At 37.2% G+C, this 20908-nt stretch overlaps 1 protein-coding gene across 1 annotated transcript in view; it reads left to right on the top strand.

Annotated features, from left to right (window-relative positions):
• Positions 1-20908, top strand: part of DNAH8 (dynein axonemal heavy chain 8) — a gene marked incomplete at its 3' end in the record, with an annotated part of 299195 nt that overhangs the window by 109124 nt on the left and 169163 nt on the right. The window contains exons 34-40 of the mRNA XM_084228672.1: positions 1007-1170; positions 2976-3078; positions 4628-4732; positions 5088-5249; positions 8471-8695; positions 14707-14879; positions 16253-16431. Coding sequence (XP_084084798.1) covers positions 1007-1170; positions 2976-3078; positions 4628-4732; positions 5088-5249; positions 8471-8695; positions 14707-14879; positions 16253-16431 — 1111 coding nt within the window. The remainder of the gene's footprint in view (positions 1-1006; positions 1171-2975; positions 3079-4627; positions 4733-5087; positions 5250-8470; positions 8696-14706; positions 14880-16252; positions 16432-20908) is intronic.

Here is a 20908-nt window from a genome sequence, read left to right as displayed (position 1 = left end):
ATTGTTGATTCATTTCCTTTTATAAAATTAAGCCTGCTCTTCTTGACTTTCTATACTTACAAATAGGATCTATATAGATTAAAAATCATGGATAAAAAATTTTGAAAATGGCTGATTTCCTTTTCGTTTTTTTTTTTTTTAAAGATTTATTTATTTATGCATACAAGAGCTGGGGTACAGGCCAGAGATGAGGGGGGTGAGAGGATTCACCACAGATAGAGCAGGAACAGAACAGGCAGAGTGACTGAAATACACTGCTGAGGGGAGCAGCGGGCGAGACAGGAGAGGTCTGCCAGGCCATGTGGGTTGCTCCCTGGCCGGCCGGGTGTTGAACTCGTGCTGCAGAGGCTGCGGGTCTGCTTCATAGTGTGGTGCTTAACCTTTTGCGCCACCAGGGAGGCCCTCCTTTTCGTTTTTGAAACATAAATCTTTTTTAATTAGAAAGTTATGTTTTTAGATAAGGCCAGTTTATGCCAATTTCTGGAGGCATTTTTGCATTTGAATGCAAAGTTACTATCACCCATAGTAAATAGAAATTTTTCATTTGCAAAAATGTAAATGAAGCTTTGTTTTGGGTTTTGACTGTTTTCTTTTTCTTGGGGTGCTATTGAGCTGTAATTATTCAAAGATTCCTGAGATCAAATAATTTTCATGCTTCTTCAGTTTGCTCATCAGACTAAAACACCTCAGGTGCTGAAAGACTAGGCTTGAACTTTTAGTTGATAGCTGTGCAAATTAATCACGCAGCACTCTGAAAAAGGTATTAAAAATGTAAGGCAACAAATAAGTGATAAACCCCATTGTGATAAAGTAGTATTTCGGTAAGTAGTTTTATGACTGGGTTTTTGTCATTCAGAATTAATTCAGATGAAAATAATTGCCATTTTAAATTATATCAACTGAGACTAATAGAGGCTGGTTTGAAGAATTATAAGAAATTCCAAATGGAAGACTTTGCCTTATTCAATTGTCTGAATGCTCATCTTTACTATGGATTCATTTCTAGGAAGCAAAACGTTTTCAGAACATTGACAAGTCATGGATAAAAATAATGCAGCGAGCTCATGAGAATCCCAATGTCATTAGTTGCTGTGTTGGAGACGAAACCATGGGGCAACTCTTACCTCATTTACACGAACAGTTGGAAGTATGTCAGAAGTCACTTTCAGGGTGAGAGTTCAGTTTTTTAATGACCTGTTATTTTATATGTATGGTGTTTTATCCCAAACAAGTTAATAGTATTGACTGCATTTCTGGTTTGGTGGTTTTGGCTCAAAAGGGGATAGGAATCTACTATTTCACATAGATTTAAATTTTCTGTAAAAAAAAAAAAAAGAAGACACCTTCAACTTAAAGGCGTGGGTGTGCAGGGGATGATTGAAGATGTTGTGTTAGTTTCCTGGGGCTGTTGTAATGAATGACCACTGAAACCGAAATTGACTTTTTCACCATTCTGGAGACTGGCAGGCTGACATCAAGTTGTTGGCTCCTCTTGAAGGTTCTAGGAAGAATCTTTCCTTGTCCCTCAATTTCTGGTGGCTAGGAGCTCCTTGACTTATAACTAGTTAACTCTAGTCTCTGTCTCTATCTTCACATGTCCTTCTACTTTTCTTCCTGTGTGTCTTTCATGGGGACACTTGTCTTTCGATTTAGGACTCATCTGGATAATCCAGGATAATCTCTTTTCGAGATCCTTAACCTCAATACTTTGACAAAGACCTTTGTCCAAATATGGTCACATTGCCATAGATCTGAAACTTGCAACAGAGGAGAGGGGGAGGAGGTAGAAAGGTCAAAATGGGAGGGAAGAGCACAAGGGATGGTGGTGATGGAGTAGGGGTGCTATGGTGGTGCAAGAACTATGGGGACTACACCAGAGGGGAGAAATCAAATACTACCCAAAAATGAACGAAGAGGTAAGAAAATAAATAAATAAAACATTAAAAAGAAACAGATATGGTCACAGTCATGGTTCTAGGAAATGGGATGTGCACTTACTTTTGGGGAGGCTACCATTCAATCCACTACAGGTGTGGAGGACACATGTGCACTGAGATAGCAATTAGACAAATGCACAGGTCATTTTCTTAAAAGGCAGGTTGTTTTTCAATTTTAATTTGAAATAGGGTGTCAATATAACCTGTTTTGTTTGGTTTATGCTTCTGTCCTGGCTTAATAATTAATTCCCTCTTGCCCATTTTACTCTCAAAATGTCCTGGTTTGGAGATAAATTATGTATTCACCATGGGATTAAGCCACGAGATTCACAATACCTAGAAAAGTTATATTCAATGGCAGATGTTGGCTTTCCCAAAAAGGTTCAGACAGGCTCTTCCAAGATGTTCAGAGGCAGCCTTTTCTAATACGTGGACTTGATATGTGAAACTAAGGTCAATTACGGTCCTATAGGCCTCAGGAGAAACTGTAACTATTACTTAAAGAAGATTACCTGAATGTAGGAATATCTCCAGAGACAGCCTTTTAAAATCAGAGAAACCTATCTTAAGGCAGAGCAAATATCCAGAGGCAATGTTTTGTCATGTGAAGTCATCCCCCCTTGGTATGAGGAACCCCCTCTTCTCTCCTTGATACTCAGCACAGGGCATGAGCCCCTGGTTTGCCCCATTTACTTTAGGATTTATAGCCGTGTAATTCAATTTGGACTTTTCCCATTTCTAATCTATCTGATGTTAATTTGTTCTTCCTGCTTCAGAAGTGCACAGAGGGGTGAGGGACTTTCCCCCATGTCTGTCAGTGAGAGCAGTGGTAGAGGGTGGGACAGACTTTCTCTGCACTCTTTCATGTTCCACTGGTGGAGCATGAATTTTGGTTCCAACCAAACATTTCAAAGCAAATGGGAAATGACTAGTCATTGCTATTACGTTCTTGAAGATGCTGGTGATTGTATTTTGGCTAAACAAACCAAAAATCAACAGTTCAGGGGAAAAAAATTGGTAATGTGGCTTTATTTAAAGGTACCTGGAGAAGAAGCGATTATTATTCCCAAGATTCTTCTTTGTATCTGATCCAGTTCTCCTGGAAATTCTTGGACAAGCCAGTGACTCCCACACCATACAGGTATAATTGAGTATTACCTGAATCATTTCTTTCCCACAGCATACATAATCAATAATAAAATGATGTTAACATCTTAAAAGTGCAGGTAGGAAAAAGAGTATTAAAATTATGTTGATTTCAATGTATTTTTTTAAAAGATTTTTATTTATTTATACAATAACTGGGGTACAGGCCAGATGTGTGGGAAGTTGAGCAGATTCACCAGAGACAGAGCGGGGAACAGAACAGGCAGACGGACCAAAGACACTGCTGAGGGGAGCAGCGGGCGAGGCAGGAGAGGTCTGCCACACCATGTGGGCCAGCAGGGAATCGAATCGAACTAGCGCTTCAGAGATTGTGGACAGCTTCACAGCACAACGCTCAACCCGCTGCGCCACCAGGGAGGCCCCCCAAAATTATGTTGATTTTAAACGGTCCTATTTTCTGTCTGGAGGCTTGAGTCTGAGGCAATCCAGTGGTATTGGGGAGCAAGTCAGTGATGGAGCCACTCACCAGCCAGATGACGGTGGCAAACTTGATTTTCCTGTGCCTCAGTTTCCTCTTCTGTAAAATCAGACAATTAATGGTTCCTACCTCATAATATTAGGTAAAGATTCTATGAGATAATGCATTGAAAAGTGTCCGGCATGCAGTATTTGCTCACTAAATGCAATTCATTATTATGTGCATTTCAGTCTAAATATTCTTAGATCAAGTAGGGGTTGTGGCTTGGCTCCACCCTTTTTCCCTTCCTGAATGCTTCTATGCATTTAGTCATTCCCTTGAGCAACACTTCCAGAAGGAAGGGAAAAGGGATAGGGAACTGGGTGTGGGAGGCCCAGAAACACTACCCCAGAGCAGTATCTCATTTGGGAATCTGGGACACAGCTAATAACATCTTCCTTGCTGGTTTCCAGGGACTGTGGAAAAGAGAGATGAGAAAAGAGAGAAGGGAAGTAATGACTGTGTAAGGTAGTTAGAGAACCAAGAGAGAAGGCGGAATGGAGCTGTCTCTGGGAGGGAAGAGGTCAGGGACTGCAAACTGTGTGAGTCAGTTTCTGTCATGAAAGGGGCATTTCCAGGACTTGGAGAAAACATTCTGTAGAGCTGGATTTTTAAAAAGTGGGCCTCTGTTGAATATAAAACAAGCAAACAAAAGGACAGATAAAACAAAAATAACAAATCCTTGAAATGGACTGTGAAGCCGAGCCTACCAGAAGGGGAGGGTGGTAAGGGGGAACAAAAGGAGAAGGGCCTCAGGGGACTGTGGCCTCAGGGTTATGGGGTGGTGGTGGGTGTTGTGTGATCACATCCATTTGCAGAGGTGTGACTCTAAGCCCCTAAACATACATAACGCAGTGAGCCAATGTTACCTCAACATAGCATGCACAATGTGGGTCTCAAACTCAGTCCAGGGACAAAGCAGCCTTTTTTTTTTTTTTTGAGACAATGAAGTAAATTCTTAATCTTTTACAAAGATGAAAGAATATTAAGGGTTTTAAAAACATCTCCACAGCTCTGGTGTTGAGTCTCATGTCTGACGTGTCGTTCTGTCTTGTGCTTCTTACAGCCACATCTCCCTGCAGTATCTGACAACATAAATGAGGTGACATTTCATGCCAAGGACTATGATCGCATCCTGGCCGTCATATCAAGAGAAGGAGAGAAAATTATTGTAATTTAACTTGGCTAAAATTTTGTTACTAGAATTAAAAAAAAATGTTAGGTTGAGGAGAATGTAATTTACTTATGACAAAAGACGGTGGTGGACTTGGGTCTAGTTCTTTATCCCAGCTTTGTTGAAACTACCTTGGATAATTCATTTAACTTCTCTGAGATTCACTTTGCTATCTGTAAAATGAAAGTTTTACCACCAGATGATCTTTATAGCATTAGTTGATTTTACTCAAGTTTTATTTGCATACAATTATTTGCTTTACATTGAGATACCAAGGTTTGTCAAGTGTGTGACATTTGTACACATACCAAATTACTATCAGTTTGTAATACATCTGTAATATGTTTTTTAGTTGGATAATCCTGTTATGGCCAAAGGTCCTGTAGAGATTTGGCTTCTGGAATTGCTAAAGACACAGATGTCATCATTACATAATATAATTAGATCTGCATTCTATCAAATCAGTGATTCAGGATTTCAACTCTTGCCTTTCCTCAATAACTTCCCAGCACAGGTGAGAATACACAATGTTTAAATAGTGGTCACAAGGGAAGTAAGGTAGGAGGATACTCAGGAGATTGTCATTCAGATGCTGTAGAGACTGTTGTAGCCCTGAACGAGTTGGGGGGCCTTCCCACCCTAAACTCCCAACCAGCTGCTTGTCACCTAGACTGTTTTAGGACAACTCTTCCCACCCCCCAGAAGAGGATGTGCCACTATTCTGCCATCTAAGGATTAACACTGAGACTTTAAGCACTTAGGGAAAATTTCATCTCGCATATGTAAAAGACTTCTCTCTCTCTTAGCCTCTCCCTCCCATTCCCTCTACCTCCCTCACCCTCATACAGCTCCTCCCTCTCCCTGTTCCTCTCTTCAGACATAGATAGAGATACAGATATGGATATGGACATATATAAAAGGGATAAGCATATCTTTTTCCTGAAATGAAATTTGCCTTGCCTTTTATTTTCCCTTCAAATGATTAAAAATTGGCATAGTCTGTTAAAGGATACCTTCATATACAACTAACTTTTTAAAGAGAGAAGATTTTGAAGAGGCTGGGGTTGGAGCAGGTGTTCTCTTGCTCTTGAATAGCTCTCATGGCCTATAACTCTTAGCAGTGCATTGTAATGCACCAAGTATTATTAAAACTGGATTTAGAAAATGAAGAGCCATCAGTTTCATTAAATTTCCAGCCAAGATAAATGAAAGGTGATGACTTTGATCTGGGTCAGACATAGAGTGGGAAAGAATGCAAGGAATATTCAGGAAAAAAATGTGAGATTTTCCCCTAACTTTATTTCTTCTCTGATTGCTCTGCCCCAAACTCTAGACTTTGATTTATTGCATGTAGTGAAGACAGCTGAAATGATATGGAATTATTTATTCAGGTGACACAAGTAGAGATATAGAATCAACCTTTATTAGGGAGAATATTTTAATAATGTGGTTTTCTTGTATTGTATAATATCCTGGGAAAACTTTTAATATATTCTTATTAGCATTATTACCTTTGTGATAAGGCTTTATAAAATACTTTATTTGATAAGCTGAGAAAATAGCTCCTTAGACTAAGTCAACACACTTTCCCTCTCCCAGGAAAGCTTGACCACCTTATATATTCCAAAGGAGAGGCTCAGTCTAGGTTAGACAGAGGATTTAGCATTAAAGGTGGAAAAGTTGAAGAGCAAGTTCAAAGCAGTGATGAAACTGAACAGTACATAACAAGAAAGTTGGCTAGCTTTCAGGATTTACTAGTGTGTGTATGCCATACACACATACAGAGATGTGAAATTTTAAGTTATTGTAGATAAAAATTTTAACATTGTAGAGAGCAAATTTAAGATATTTGGAAAAATTGCTTCCTAGAGCAATGTATGTATTAATGTAGATGAATGGATATACTGAATGTATATATTGAGTGACATATATACTGAATAAATACACATGTATATATTCATTATTCTTTTTTTAATTTTTATTTATTTATACAAGCACTGGGTATAGTCATAAGCACAGGATGGTGAGAGAATTCACCAGAGCCAGAGCAGGGAGCAGAGCAGGCAGACTGTAGTACACTGCTGAGGGGAGCAGCAGGCGGCAGGAGAGGTCTGCGCACCATGTGGGACCCTCCTCCTGTGGCCGGGGAGCAGCCGGGGATCGAACCAGGGCTGTAGAGGCTGCAGGCAGCTTCGCAACCCAGCGCTCAACCGCTGCGCCACCGGGGAGGCCCATATTCATTATTCTTTAAAGCATTTTTTCCAAATAACGAATTTGCCCACTACAATGTTAATTTAAGTTTTTATCTAAAATTATTCTAAATTTCACCTCTGTTTTCTTCCAAAACACATTTTGGAAGATCATGAATGCTATGGATCTTTGTAGCAAACTTTTGGAAAAATTTGAAAAATATGTGAAAAATAAATTTGAAAAATATGGAAATAAATTTTCCGTATTTCTGCCTCCGGGAAAGATGACTATTATATTTCAGTGCATTTATTCCCTTCCAGTATTTTTAATGTGCTTATTACAGGCATCAAATGCTATTCATGAGAATGAGCTTTCTTAGTTTGTTTTTGTTGCAATGAAACTTCCTCTAGCCTTCACCAGTTCTCTGTCTTCTTAAACCAAGTAAAGAACGTAATTGAAACTTTTCTTGGTCACTTTGGTTAATCATGTTAAAGACTAGTTTTTAGAGTGTACTACTTTAAGGTGAATATTCTGGTCTACTGGTCTGTCTTTAAGTCTGACAAACTTAACACTGCTGTTTCTGTAATTTTTCTCTTTGTTTTATTTATCTTGTGCTTGTCATCTGCTGCATTAGGGTCAGGTCAGAATCAGCTTGTTCTTGGGAGTTTCTTGATGTTGCCTAATCTTGCAGACTCTAGGATTAGTCACTGCTCTAGCAGGAAAAACAACAAAGTTCCTAAGGAAAGGGTTTTATTCCTGCTTTTTACCTGCAATGAATACTATGGCCGGCAGTATCCATATGCTGCTCACCCCACTATCAGTTGTCTGCCAAATGTGGGTTCCTTATTGGCCCAAATAATCTAAGATCTGTTGCTTGATTTTGAGAGTGAACAAAAACTCCCAAAGTGATATATCTTTCAGCAAGTGGGGTGAGGATAGGGCATTCTGACTGGGGAAGAAACTGTTGGCCTAAGGTGACCCCACTCACAGTTTCCTACACCTTCATTAGGGTACACAGGAGAAACTTCTTTCCCTTTTACTTTCTGTCTCTATTCTATAGATAAATATGTAGACAGAGAAATAGACATAAAGATATGGATATGAGAGAGGGAGAGATCAGGAAAGAAGATAGGCAGCATAAACTTTTTAGAAGATTCAAAGAGACTGTTGGAAAATCCTAATGAAGAAAAATATATAATAAAGAATCAATTAATTCCATTTGCTTTTACTAAGAAAGAAAAATCATTGAATGGGTGTATCTGCTAGTCTCAGACCCTTAATAGAAAAATTTCCTAATTATCTTTTATAACATTTACTTCAATAAATGGTAGTCATTGTTTTAATATTTTTCTATCTACAGTGAAATAATGAAATATCACTAGCTAGAACTTTAAATGGTTTTACCCCTTTTAGGACTGGAGAAATGAATGTGTTTTTAGTAGAAAGTGAGTAAAACCTGCTTTGCCTTTGTGTGAATGAGTGACCCCCAAATGTTACTCCAGATGTGTTTTAAATATTTGGCAAATTTATCTGATGGATTTGTAGGTTGGGCTTCTGGGAATTCAGATGTTGTGGACACATGATTCAGAAGAGGCTTTACACAATGCTAAAGATGACAGGAAAATCATGCAATTGACCAATCAGAAATTTTTGGATATTCTAAATTTGCTAATTGCTCAGACAACACATGACCTCACCAAATTTAACAGAGTGAAATTTGAAACTTTAATTACCATTCATGTGCATCAGAGAGATATTTTTGATGATTTGGTGAGTATCTCTTTTTTCTTAATTAACAGTAATTTAGTGTACTAATTAATAATTTAGATCTAATGTGAGACCCTGTATGCATAATAGAGATAGATCATGCTTTTTAAATCAAATCTGCCATCTCTGTCTTTTGATTGATGAGTTCAGAACATTCACATTTAAAGTTACCATTGATACATGGGGCTTAATTACTGCCACTGTATATTTTGTTTCCTGGCTGTTTTTTCTTTCTGTTGCTTCTTTTTCCGGGTGTTTCTATCTGCCTTTTCATTTGTTTTGGTTTTCCCCACTGATTCTCTGTTTCTTTATTTTTTCTTCTAAGTGTCTCTATTCCATATTTTTGTTTGTGATTACTGTGGGGATAGATACACAATGGAATACCATTCATCAATCAAAAAAGATTAACTCATATGATGGATATGGCAATATGATGGATAAAACTAGAAGAATTGATGTTAAGTGAAAGAAGTCAGAAGGAAAAAGATAAATACTGGATGGTTTCACTTTTATGTAGCATATAGACAAACCAAGCAAAGCATCAGACAAAGACAAACCTTGAAAGCTGACTACAGATACGAGGCATATCCAGGGAGGGAGGGGGGAGGATAAGCAGGAGGGGGGGTAACACTTAGAGGGTGGAAGAGAAAAGAGAAGATGGGGATGGGCTATGGGTGCTTTGGTGGTGGGAGATACCCAGTGACTATCCCTAAAGTGGAGAAATCACATATTGTCCAAAATTTAATGATGTAAGAAAAAAAAACTACATTTAAGAAATTTTTCAAAACAGAAACAAACTTTCTATATCTAAAACAGTCTTTTTTGTGTGACAGTATCAACACACTGTCATTTGACTATACAGATTCTGTCCTTCCCCTTTGTGTTTTATGGTTGTCTTTTTTTTTTTTTAAAGATTTATTTATTTATCCATACAAGCACTGGGTACAGTCAGAAGCGTGGGAGGGTGAGAGAATTCACCAGAGCCAGAGCGGGGAGCAGAACAGGCAGACTGACCAAACACACTGCTGACGGGAGCAGCAGGTGCTGCAGGAGAGGTCTGTGCACCATGTAGGACCCTCTCCGGTGGCTGGTGATCGAACCGGCGCTGCAGAGGCTGCGGGCAGCTTCGCAGCCCAGCGCTCAACCGCTGAGTCACCAGGGGAGGCCCTGTTTTATGGTTGTCTTATTTCATATTATTCTTGTTTATACTTGTGATACTGTGTTAATATTTATCACCTTGCTCAAGATTTTTGTGTTCTTCTCTTTTTTCTTTTCATATAGAAGAACTCCTTTCAACATTTGATGGTGTAAATGCCTTTAACTTTTGTTTGGGAAGTCTTTGATACTCCATATTTTGAGATTGATATAATCCATATTTGATTGATGATTTTCTAGGCTAGAGTATTCTTGACTGACAGTTTTTATCTTTTTGAATTGTAATAGGTCATTCTACTCTTTTCTAACCTGTAGAGTTTTTGCTGAGAAGTATGATGAAAGCTTGATTGAGGCATCTTTATATGCTACATTCTTTTTCCCCTAGCAGACTGTAATATTTTTTCTTTATCACTGACTTTTGCTAATTTAGCAACGATGTGTCTTGGTGTAGGTTTTTTTTTTTTCCTAAGATTTATTTATTTATTTGTTTGTTTGTTTATTTGTTTATTTATGTGTTTATAAGCACTAGGTACAGTCAGAAGTGCAGGAGGGTGAGAGAGTTCACCAGAGCCAGAGCAGTGAGCAGAACAGGCAGAAGGACCGAAGTACACTGCTGAGGGGAGCAGTGGGCGCAGTAGGAGAGGTCTGCGCGTCGTGTGGGACACTCCCTGGCATCCGGGGATCGAACTGGCGCTGCAGAGGCTGCGGGCAGCTTCGCAGCCCAGCACTCAACCGCTGCGCCACTGGGGAGGCCCGGTGTACGTTGTTTTGCACTTAGAAATTTGGGTGTTCTGTCAGCCTCCTGGACATCTAGGGTTAGTTCTTTCCTTAGGGAAGTTCTCAGCAACTGTTTCTTTGAATAGAGTCTAACTTTCTCTCTATATATACCTTCTAGTTTACCCCTTATCTCTATGTTTCCTATTCTTTTTTTTTTTTCAAGCTAAATGTGCAATTTTTTTAATATTTTATTTTATAAAATTCTTATATCATTTTTCATCTTTGCACAATATATGCATTTTCATTTTGGTTATATTCCCTATACAATTCCCCCCCCCTTTTTTTGACTCTAGTCCTTCCTTCCCCCCCCCTGCCCTGTAGTGTGTCTCTGTTTTATAGTTGTTTGTTGATTTTGATTTTTACTTTGTATTGATTAGTCTTTTTTTCTATGTTTCCTATTCTGATAGAGTCTGTTTTTTCTCACAGAGTTTTCTTCACTTTTCTAACTCTTATGTTTCTCACCTTTTCCACTAGGGTCATTTTTACATTTTAACCTTCTATTTCACAAATTCTTGTGCTAGTCTAAGTATACTTTCCATGTTTGTTTTCGGTGTCTCTTTTTTTCTTTTTAATGGCTTCAATATCTTTAGTGGAGAACTTTTCTGTTCCTATATCTCTTTTCTGTAAGATCCTGAGCCTGCCTTTTTATGTTTGATTGTATGTTTATGCCTTCATTGAGTGTCTTTCTGATAGTCATTTAAAAATCTTTGGGTTAGGACCTTGAATTTTGTGTCATTTATTTAGGTCTCTGGGCTTTTATTCTCTTTCAGCTTTTCCATCTGATATTCCAAGGTCCCTTGTTTCCTAGCCATGTGTGTTACCTTATTTTGTTTTTCTGGTTGCTGTATTGTGCCTTTACTTTTATTTATGTTTTATTTAACTTGGTGGCAACTGGAGGAGGGAAGGAAAGTGGGAGTACAGTGACTCAGTCTTGGTCTTGGGAAGAAAGAGAGAGCTATTTCAGGTGGAGAATTCTCTACTGCCCCTTCTCCCCTGGGGTCCAGAGTAAGAACTGATCCACTACATAAGTCTGAGTTCTAGGATCTCCCTGTTTGCCATTTATCTCCATGATATACATCAGATTTCTCTCTTTAGTATCCCTGAAGAGAGATAGGCGGGAACTCCACCACCTATTCTAACAGCCAGACTCTCTGCAACTGAACCAAAAATCTCAGCCCCTCTCTGCATTTAGGTCTGCACTTCACCCTCACTGCAAAGATTTCCCTCACTGCACATGGTCTGTGCGCCACACAATCTGTGCCTGGTCTCCAACTTGTTTGACTGCCTGGAATGGGCTCTAAGCTGGCTGCGACACTCCTTCCCTCTTCCTGTTCTAATATCACTATGAGACACCAACTTTAGCATAGGATATCCATGGATCAGTCTTCAATACCAACAATGGACTGTTGAAATTTCCTGTGAGCAATGTTTTATTCTTTCTGGTTGTACTAAGAAGAAAGGTTTATCAGAATCTTACTATTCTTCCATTTTGTGGATCCTAATTAATAGTTTAGTAATAATGAATAATTAGATATTTTTCCTAACTTTATGAACATTCCACCTACTTTTTTCACAAGTGTCTTTGTATATCTGTCTTGGTGGTTTATAATCATATGTATATTAGCATTTGACATTCTGAAATTGGAGGCCAAGTCATGTGATAAAAATGAATTGTTCCATGAAACAAATAACATGATGTAATTTATGTGGAAGTGGTCGAGATATGATGGGCCAACTGAAAAAGGAGAAGTTCAAGTTGAGTAGAATCGAGCTTCAGAGAATTCTCATGCATATTTATCCAATTGATAGTGTCCAACAGGGCAACATCAGCTTGCCTTGAGCAAGCTGTAGGTTGGGAGGAAGAGGAATGGTATTTGATTTGGAAATAGCACTCTTTCTAACCAGTGGTCTTGAGCAAGACCGAGTTCTCCTGATGCAGTACTTATCTATTATGGGATAGACATCCCAGGCGGCCATGGTATACCATTATTTAGCTATCTTTGTCTTTAACTATTATTCCTATATTCTATCTGATTTGATTCATATTAAAAGCATCTCTTTTATCGGAGACATAATTCATGCAAACTGGGGTCCTTTTTTTTTAGAGAATAGGATTACAGACAGCCTCTTTCAAACTTATAATAAAAGTTCTGATCAGGGGCTATATTTATTGAAGACTGAAGGATAAGCAGTCCATTTTTACTTTGGAACCTAGAACCTCACTTCTCAAAGTATTATATGCCTGACTAATTGCATTGGCATCACGTGGGAGCTTGTGAGAAAAACAGAACCTCTATCCTCTTCCCTTTTCAGACATGCAGAATCAGAATCTGCATTTCTACAAGACTGTGGGGTGGTGATTAATATATACATTAAAGTTCAAGACTCAGCTCTTCTCTAGGTCTGAGGATCTCTAGATCAAGCTAACCATTAGAAAGCTGCCAACTTGGATGATATTGCTTTGGTCTTTTATAGTTTCACTAACTTGCAATTTCCATTATACTTTGATTTACATTGAAGTCTGCCTCAAGAAACATGATGATGCTTGATTGGGTGAAATCCATTAATTTATCTGCTCTCAGCACACCATTGAGAATGTTGTCTATACATCTCTCACTGATAGTTAAGGTTGCGATCCAGTGGAAGAAATTTCTTTAAGTACTGAACAAATATTTATGGAAAAAACCTTCCATACAGAGTGGATTTTTAAAAATAATATAAAACTTAAAACTATAAAATTATTTTCATTCTGTATTAGTCACTATTGAACTCAGAGTGAGTTTACTTCCAAACCTAAATGAGATCTGATGGCTAGCACATTTGCATTTTACTTTTCCATGTATAATACTTAGAAGAGCCTGATATACAGTAAGAACTCAATAAATACCAGTTATTCTTCTCTTTCCCTGCCTCCTCCTCCCTACCCTCTTAACAGATTGTGAAAATGATGCTGGCTGACTGCATTTCATGACTGTGAGTCTTGGGTTAGAGAATAGAGTCCCTGGGGATAGGATCCAGATTATATTACCTGAAAGTAGCTATTTTATGGTGATGAAAACAAACTCTGCTTTAGAAGAGATGTTGGAATTTTTAACTGCAGGGAGAATGAAGGTCATAAACAATGAAACAACAAAATGTGAGACTGTAAATAGCATGGACAAGAAGACTTGATTTTATGGAGATCTGAACATTATACAGTTGTCAGAGGTCTGTTTTTTAGTGTTATCTGGAAGTGGGCCACTGGGTTTAAAAGCATTGAAGTGGGCCATTTGCCACTTTCCTATTTGATACCCCTCAAAGGACAGAACTCAGTTTTGCCAGTGGGAAGTCAGATTGTGCTTGTGATAGGGTGTTGTTCCTGCACGTGCTTAGCTCGTTTCTGTCTCATAACAGCCATGGCAGTCAGAACCTCTTGCCCCATAGGTATATGATGATGACCATGACTGAGCAGTTTGTTTTTTCTTCAGTGGTATAGAAAGGAATGTATGCATATATGACCATGTGGTTCCCTGCTTAATCCCATCAGAGGCTTCCCATTTCCATAAGAACAATGCCCAACCCCCTTCTCATGACCATCTGAGCCTCATTTCTCATCTCTGGAGTCCTGGATGCTTCAGCTTCAGCGGTACTGAACTTCTTCAACAAGATCTTCTGGGTCTTTGCCTAGAACATTTTCTCCACACTGCCATTACTCCTTTCATTTTATTTCCCTGTCCAGTCCCTACTATTTATCCAGTTTTAGTTTCGATGTTTTTTTCTCTTCATTACTCTTATCAGGCTATGTAGATTATGTCCTCCTGCTATATATTTCATGATCCCTGAATTTCTTTGGTAGTGCTTTTCATGCATCATTGCAATTACCCATTTATCTGTTTGTTTTTTACTCTTTTCTGTAAACTCCAGAAGGCAGGAACCATACCAGTCTTTGTTTACTCTGCAGAGGATGAAGGAGGGATACAATATATATTTGTCAAATGAATGAGAGTCAGTTCATGAACAAATGGATAAAAACTGCCATATTGTTGTGTTTCATGTGATTGCAATTCAGTATATAAACTTTTTGTATTTTTCATGTTTTTAAGGTAAAAATGCACATCAAATCAGTTACCGATTTTGAATGGCTAAAACAAAGTAGATTTTATTTTAAGGAAGATTTGGATCAAACTGTGGTATCTATTACAGATGTTGATTTTATTTACCAAAATGAATTTCTGGGATGCACTGATCGTCTTGTTATTACTCCATTGACAGATAGGTAGGAAACCCAGCTATTTTGTATTCTATCCTGTAATTAAATAACATGTATAAAATTATTTTAAATTGCATTTGAAATACTAACAAAACCATAGTGTTATTCTTAGTCTATATTAGCTCATCAAAGTCAGTCTTACAATGAAATAACCATAGTTGTTTACTTAAATATATATGCACATTAAATTTTTATGAAGTAGAAAAAGATAAAAGAATAAAACCAGCTTTTACTGTTGACTATGAGTAATTTAGTAATGAATTTTAGATTATAAGATAGAAAAATCTCTCTAGAACTATAAAGGAAGTCCTTGCAACTATAATGAATTGCAAAGGAAAACGGACCCCTAATTTAGTCTCCTACTTTTTCAGATACAGGAATGATACTTAAAATGAAGTTTCTTGGCCAGGTCTGAATAATCAGGAAATGGCATACCCCACTAACAGTGTTTCCCAGTAAATGACATTGAATAACTGGGTCTTTTTTCATCTTTATACATTTTACAACACCAGTCCAATAAGCTGTGCATAGAGGACACTCAAAAATGTTTGTGGTATTGACTTACATTGAGTCACAGAACAATTAATTCTGCCATTAGCTTAATCCATAGTCAAATTATGTCTTTAATCTCCTTTTGATTTACCCAACCACTCTTTAGATACCCAGGGCTACTGTAGCATAAATTTTTTCAGTGTGCTTATGATTCCATTGTTGTGTATATATTAAACTTCACCTCTCATTGAACTCTACTGAGTTTTATTTAGACCTGCAGCAAATATAGCAGAGGCTAAATCATGGACACAAGGAGACTCATTACGTTAGTCTTTACACTTCTTGAAATGAGTGAAACCTTTTGTGGTAAAATAATTTATTTGGTCTGCTGGAGTCTGCTTTTACACATTGCAGGAGCCAATTTCATATGTGCATCTCTTTCCAATTTTGTGATATCACATTGGTAGCTTGTCATCACCATGGTGGAGGTATTTACACAGCAAAAATCAGCAAAAAAGATCAGATTTATATTTTTCCTGGCAAATCAGTTGTTAATATCTGCCATCACATCATTGTTTATTTGGTTCTCTGACTTAGAAGAAGTGGGTCTTTTTTGTCTTGACCACAGTAGAAGAAAAGACTTCAAGGTTTTAAGTGAGGACTGAGGAATTTAGAAGTTTGTCCCAATAATTTCTTTGCAGTCATTATACTACTAATGAATATCAAGTTATTGCAGCCTTATTTAGTTGCTTGTGTCTCTTATGTGAGCTGCTTAAATTAAAAAATAGGCCTATTCCAGTCACATCAGAAACTTGCATGAGCTTTACTGTAAATTGCATTATCACTTAATTGATAGTTACATTGTTTTATCTGATTAACCTTCACAGATGCTATATCACTTTAGCCCAAGCTTTGGGAATGAACATGGGAGGTGCTCCAGCAGGACCCGCAGGCACTGGAAAAACAGAAACCACAAAAGACATGGGAAGGTGTTTGGGAAAATATGTGGTTGTATTTAACTGTTCAGATCAAATGGATTTCAGAGGCCTAGGAAGGATTTTTAAAGGTAAGTGTCAAACAATGTTAAGTTATTTTGGTCAATTCATTTTGATTGCATTTTACACTTGATCTTAGCCAAAAGTCCAAGAAGGAATTTGCTCTCATTTTAATGTTGTTTTCTGATATAAACTAAACTGATATAATCCCAAATAACCAAATTTAGTATAGGTTGATGTATAAGTTATTGCCATTTTTCTGGGTCAAAAATAGTTCATCAACTTCATGTAGTTCAGAACTACTGCTGCTGATATAATCCATGAATTGAATTTTTATTGGATTATTAAAAATGGAATAAATTCTTTATTGCCTGAAACAATGGTGAAGGAGATAAAATCAGACTATGAAACAGATGACACATGTGAATTTCCTTTCTGCATTACCTCCCATTTAAATGAAAGATATTAAAAAAGTATGGCAACACTAGAAAACAAAAAGGGGTACCATTAACAGGTGGGAAATTTTGAGACAATCCTAAAAGATAGGTAGGAGATGGTTTTAGAGGAACAAAGAAAAAAATACTAGAGGGGAATTTACTATTAGTACTAGAATATGATCTTTCTATCTACCTTCATTCTCTTGGTAAACTTATGTAGATCCAAACTTTAAATACTGTTAATATGGTGGCTTCCAAATTTATATCTCTAGCTTGGACTTTGCCATGAAACCCTGCATTCATAGGCACAAACATCTGCCTATTTGACATTTCCACTTTAATGTCTAATAGGTCCAAATTCACCATATCCAAAAACAAACTCCTCCCCATACTACTTTTTTCAGTCTTCCACAGCAAACACCATACTGTTGAGAATTTGCAAGCATTGTCTTTGAGATGATGTATAAAACACAGATTCCTATTATTATTTCTTCTATTCATCATTGTACTCTAGATCCTAATTAAAGGTATGGTAAGGAACAAAACAACAACCACCACCATCCAATTATTTGGTAAACTGTAATGAAACTTTAATGAATCTAGAAAAATAGAATTTAGGAAACTTACTAGAATAGGAAATAAATTTTACTTCTATAAAACACACAATAATTGAAATGAAAGAGAGATACCACTGAGGACATAATTAATAAAATGTGGTATTGGGGCAGGAAAAACAGACCCTATTTGTTGATTAATAGACCAGTAGAGTGGATATAATAGGGAATGCAGAAACAGGACAAACACATGACATGACAAAGATGGTTTGTAAATCACCGATGAAGAGATCAACTGTACAACAAATGGCTCTGTGACAAGAAAGGATTAATATTTAACAAGGGAAATTGGCCCCCTACCAACCTAACTCTTACACCATCTGTAAAAATCAATTCTGGGGATTAAAAGCTTAAGTGTAGAAGACAAATGATATGGCTTTTTAGGGATATATTTTCAAAGTAGAAAGGGGTTGGTAATACAAATTTCAATAACTGTAAAGAAAAGATGGACACATTGCCTACTCTAAGTTAAGAACTTCTATTCCTCAATGGATACTAAAAAGGAGAGAGGAATGATGGGCCAGAAATTGAAAAAGGCATTAACAACATATGTTACCAATAAAGGAGTAATATCCTAAAATACATGAATGATGGTTATAAACCAATCAGAAAAAGATAAACCAACAGCAAAATGAGGGAAAGTCTTGAACAGGCACTTCACAAATGAAGACAACCAAATGACCAGCAATCAAAGAACTGCCTATTTATTATCAAGAAATGAACAAAAATTCTTTGGTAAGAATGTGTAGCAACAGAAATAATAATTCACTACTGGTGGGAGTATAAAATGATTTTTTGAAAATTAGTTGACAATAATTTTAAAAAGTATATATGTGTATTTTCAGCTACCCAACCTCTTAGTAGATATTCTGATAAACTGCACTTGTGTGTAAAGTTCACATTAGCATTGCTTATGGCAGCAATCAACTGGAAACAACTCAGTGTCCTCTACAGTGGAATGGACAGAGAAATAATGAATTGTGAATATATCATTTGTGTACTCCATATAAAGGGAAAATATGTATGAAATTCTGTATGAAAATGCTATATAGTGGTAAAAATGAGTAACTACAACTTGAAGCATTGACATAGAACAGTCCACAAATATAATCTAGAATGAAAACAACAGGTCTCATGAAATATGTATTATGATTAAATTTATTTAAAATTCAAAAATACGTAAAATTAAAATGTATATTATTAATGTATTTATATGCAGATAGTGAAAAAAGGAAAGAAAAACACAAAGTTCAGACTAACAGTTCCTCCCTCTGGGAGTGAGGGAGAGGACTTAGTTGGGGAGATGTACAGTGGGGCTTCCCTGTGCTCAGTATCATGAGTTCACTCATCCAGCCCTTCCTTTCAGTGGATTTGAGAATGTCCCTGTAATAGTTTCCATGAAATTACATATCCTCCTCACACCTTTAATTATCTGGCCATTAGAGTTATATATGTATATAACTTTATGTGTTATATAGGTGTGTGTATATAATATATATATATATTTAGGTGTAAGTGTGTTCTATACATTTATATAGTTAGACAATCTTTTGTGTTATTTTTCCATTTAAAAAGGAGGAACAAATCATAATCTACAGACTGGGAGAAGATGTTTTAACAAATGTAGCTAACAAAAAATTAATATCCAGCATTTAAAAGATTTTCTTCATATCATTCAGAAACAAAATAAAACAATGTTGAGATACCATTATTCTGCCAGTTGGCAAAAAATGGAAAAGTCTGACAAAACCACTGTTGGCAATGATGTACAGAAATCACAACTCTTAATACTGTGTGTGTGTGTAAATTGGTAGAGCTGCTTCAGAGAACAGCTTGAAAACCAGTGGTAAATATGAAGAGTACACACTCTTTGTCCCAGCATTTCCACTCCACACACATATTGCAAGAATACAGAAATAAGACTGGTACATTGTTACAGTAAATTATTAGGAACAACCCAAATAGCAATTGAGAATACAGTGAATTTTTAAACTGGTATATGTATACAGTGGAATTCTGTACAATACAGCAGTTAAAAATGTTGAATGTTATTCCATAGGGTGAAATCTGAGGCAAATTATTAAAATTTGATAGGGAGAGAACATTGATATTCATTGAATTATTTTTTATCATTGCCTGAATTAGATCTGCACATATCAGAATGGACTCTCTAAAACATTAAAAATAATATTGAGGGGCCTCCCCGGTGGCGCAGCAGTTGAGCGCTGGGTTGCGAAGCTGCCTGCAGCCTCTGCAGTGCTGGTTCGATCTCCAGCTGCTCCCCGGCCACCAGAGGAGGGTCCCCCATGGCGCGCAGACCTCTCCTGCCGCCCGCTGCTCCCCTCAGCAGTGTACTTCAGTCCTTCTGCCTGCTCTGCTCCCCGCTCTGGCTCTGGTGAATTCTCTCACCCTCCCACGCTTCTGATTGTACCCAGTGCTTGTATAAATAAATAAATAAATCTTTAAAAAAATAATATTGAGCAAATACTCAAATTTCTGGAGGATATAGATGGTATTTGATAGATAGATGATAGGTAGCTATATATACACATACAAATTTTGAACAAGCAGTGTGTATAGTGTTTGTGAATACATGCATAAGAACCACAGTTTAAAACCCTGTAAAGGAACCACTGACATCAAATTCAGCATAGAGTTTACCTCTGAAGAAGGAAGGAGTATTGCATACATGGATGTGAACTATAGTTCTAATATTTTATTCTATAGGGTGAAATCTGAGGCAAATTATTAAAATTTGATAGGGAGAGAACATTGATATTCATTGAATTATTTTTTATCATTGCCTGTTAAAACATCTTTGAACCCTGAAAGTCATCTTTGATCAAAGAGAAGGGATCTTCTATGAATCACTCCCAGCTGAGGGTTGGGGGTGGTGAAGAAATGTAGACTAGAGCACAAGGTAAACCCTAGAATGCCAAAATTATAGCAGAAGGAAAATAAAACAAAATACTGGTTGCTTCCAGTATTTTTCATCCATACAAAAGCTGTCCTAACACAGCTCTCTGAAGTGGATCCTGATAAAGATCAACTGCCCCATGGGTGTTTGTGAGGAAAAGGCAAGCATAGTACAAGGTCAGGTTGAAAGACTCAGACTGAGAGGAGAAGCTCTCCTGCCTCCTCCATCCTTTCCCCCAAATCACAGAGGCGAGCATGCATCCTCCAACAGGAATTTGCATTTAGAATGAGGAAATATACACATAGACAGAGATATTCAGCAACAACAAATTATAAAGTATTTGAAGAAATTAAGGAGACACCCAAGCAGCAAAGAGACATACTGACTACCAAATGAATTAATTGAGAAGAAAACTCCAAAGTTAATAAAATTCATGTCTTCAGAGAGATTCAGCATTTTGTCATATACAATGAATTAAAGAAAAACAGACTGCTATGAAAAAACTAACAATTGGAATAATCATTGTCAAAAATATCAATTAAAAACACTTTCTTGAATTGGAATCTCTAGTCAAGAGAAT

The sequence above is a fragment of the Talpa europaea genome, assembly GCF_964194135.1.
Source record: "Talpa europaea genome assembly, chromosome: 2".
Classification (NCBI taxonomy): Eukaryota; Metazoa; Chordata; class Mammalia; order Eulipotyphla; family Talpidae; genus Talpa; species Talpa europaea.
This window is presented reverse-complemented; position numbering and strand designations above follow the sequence as displayed.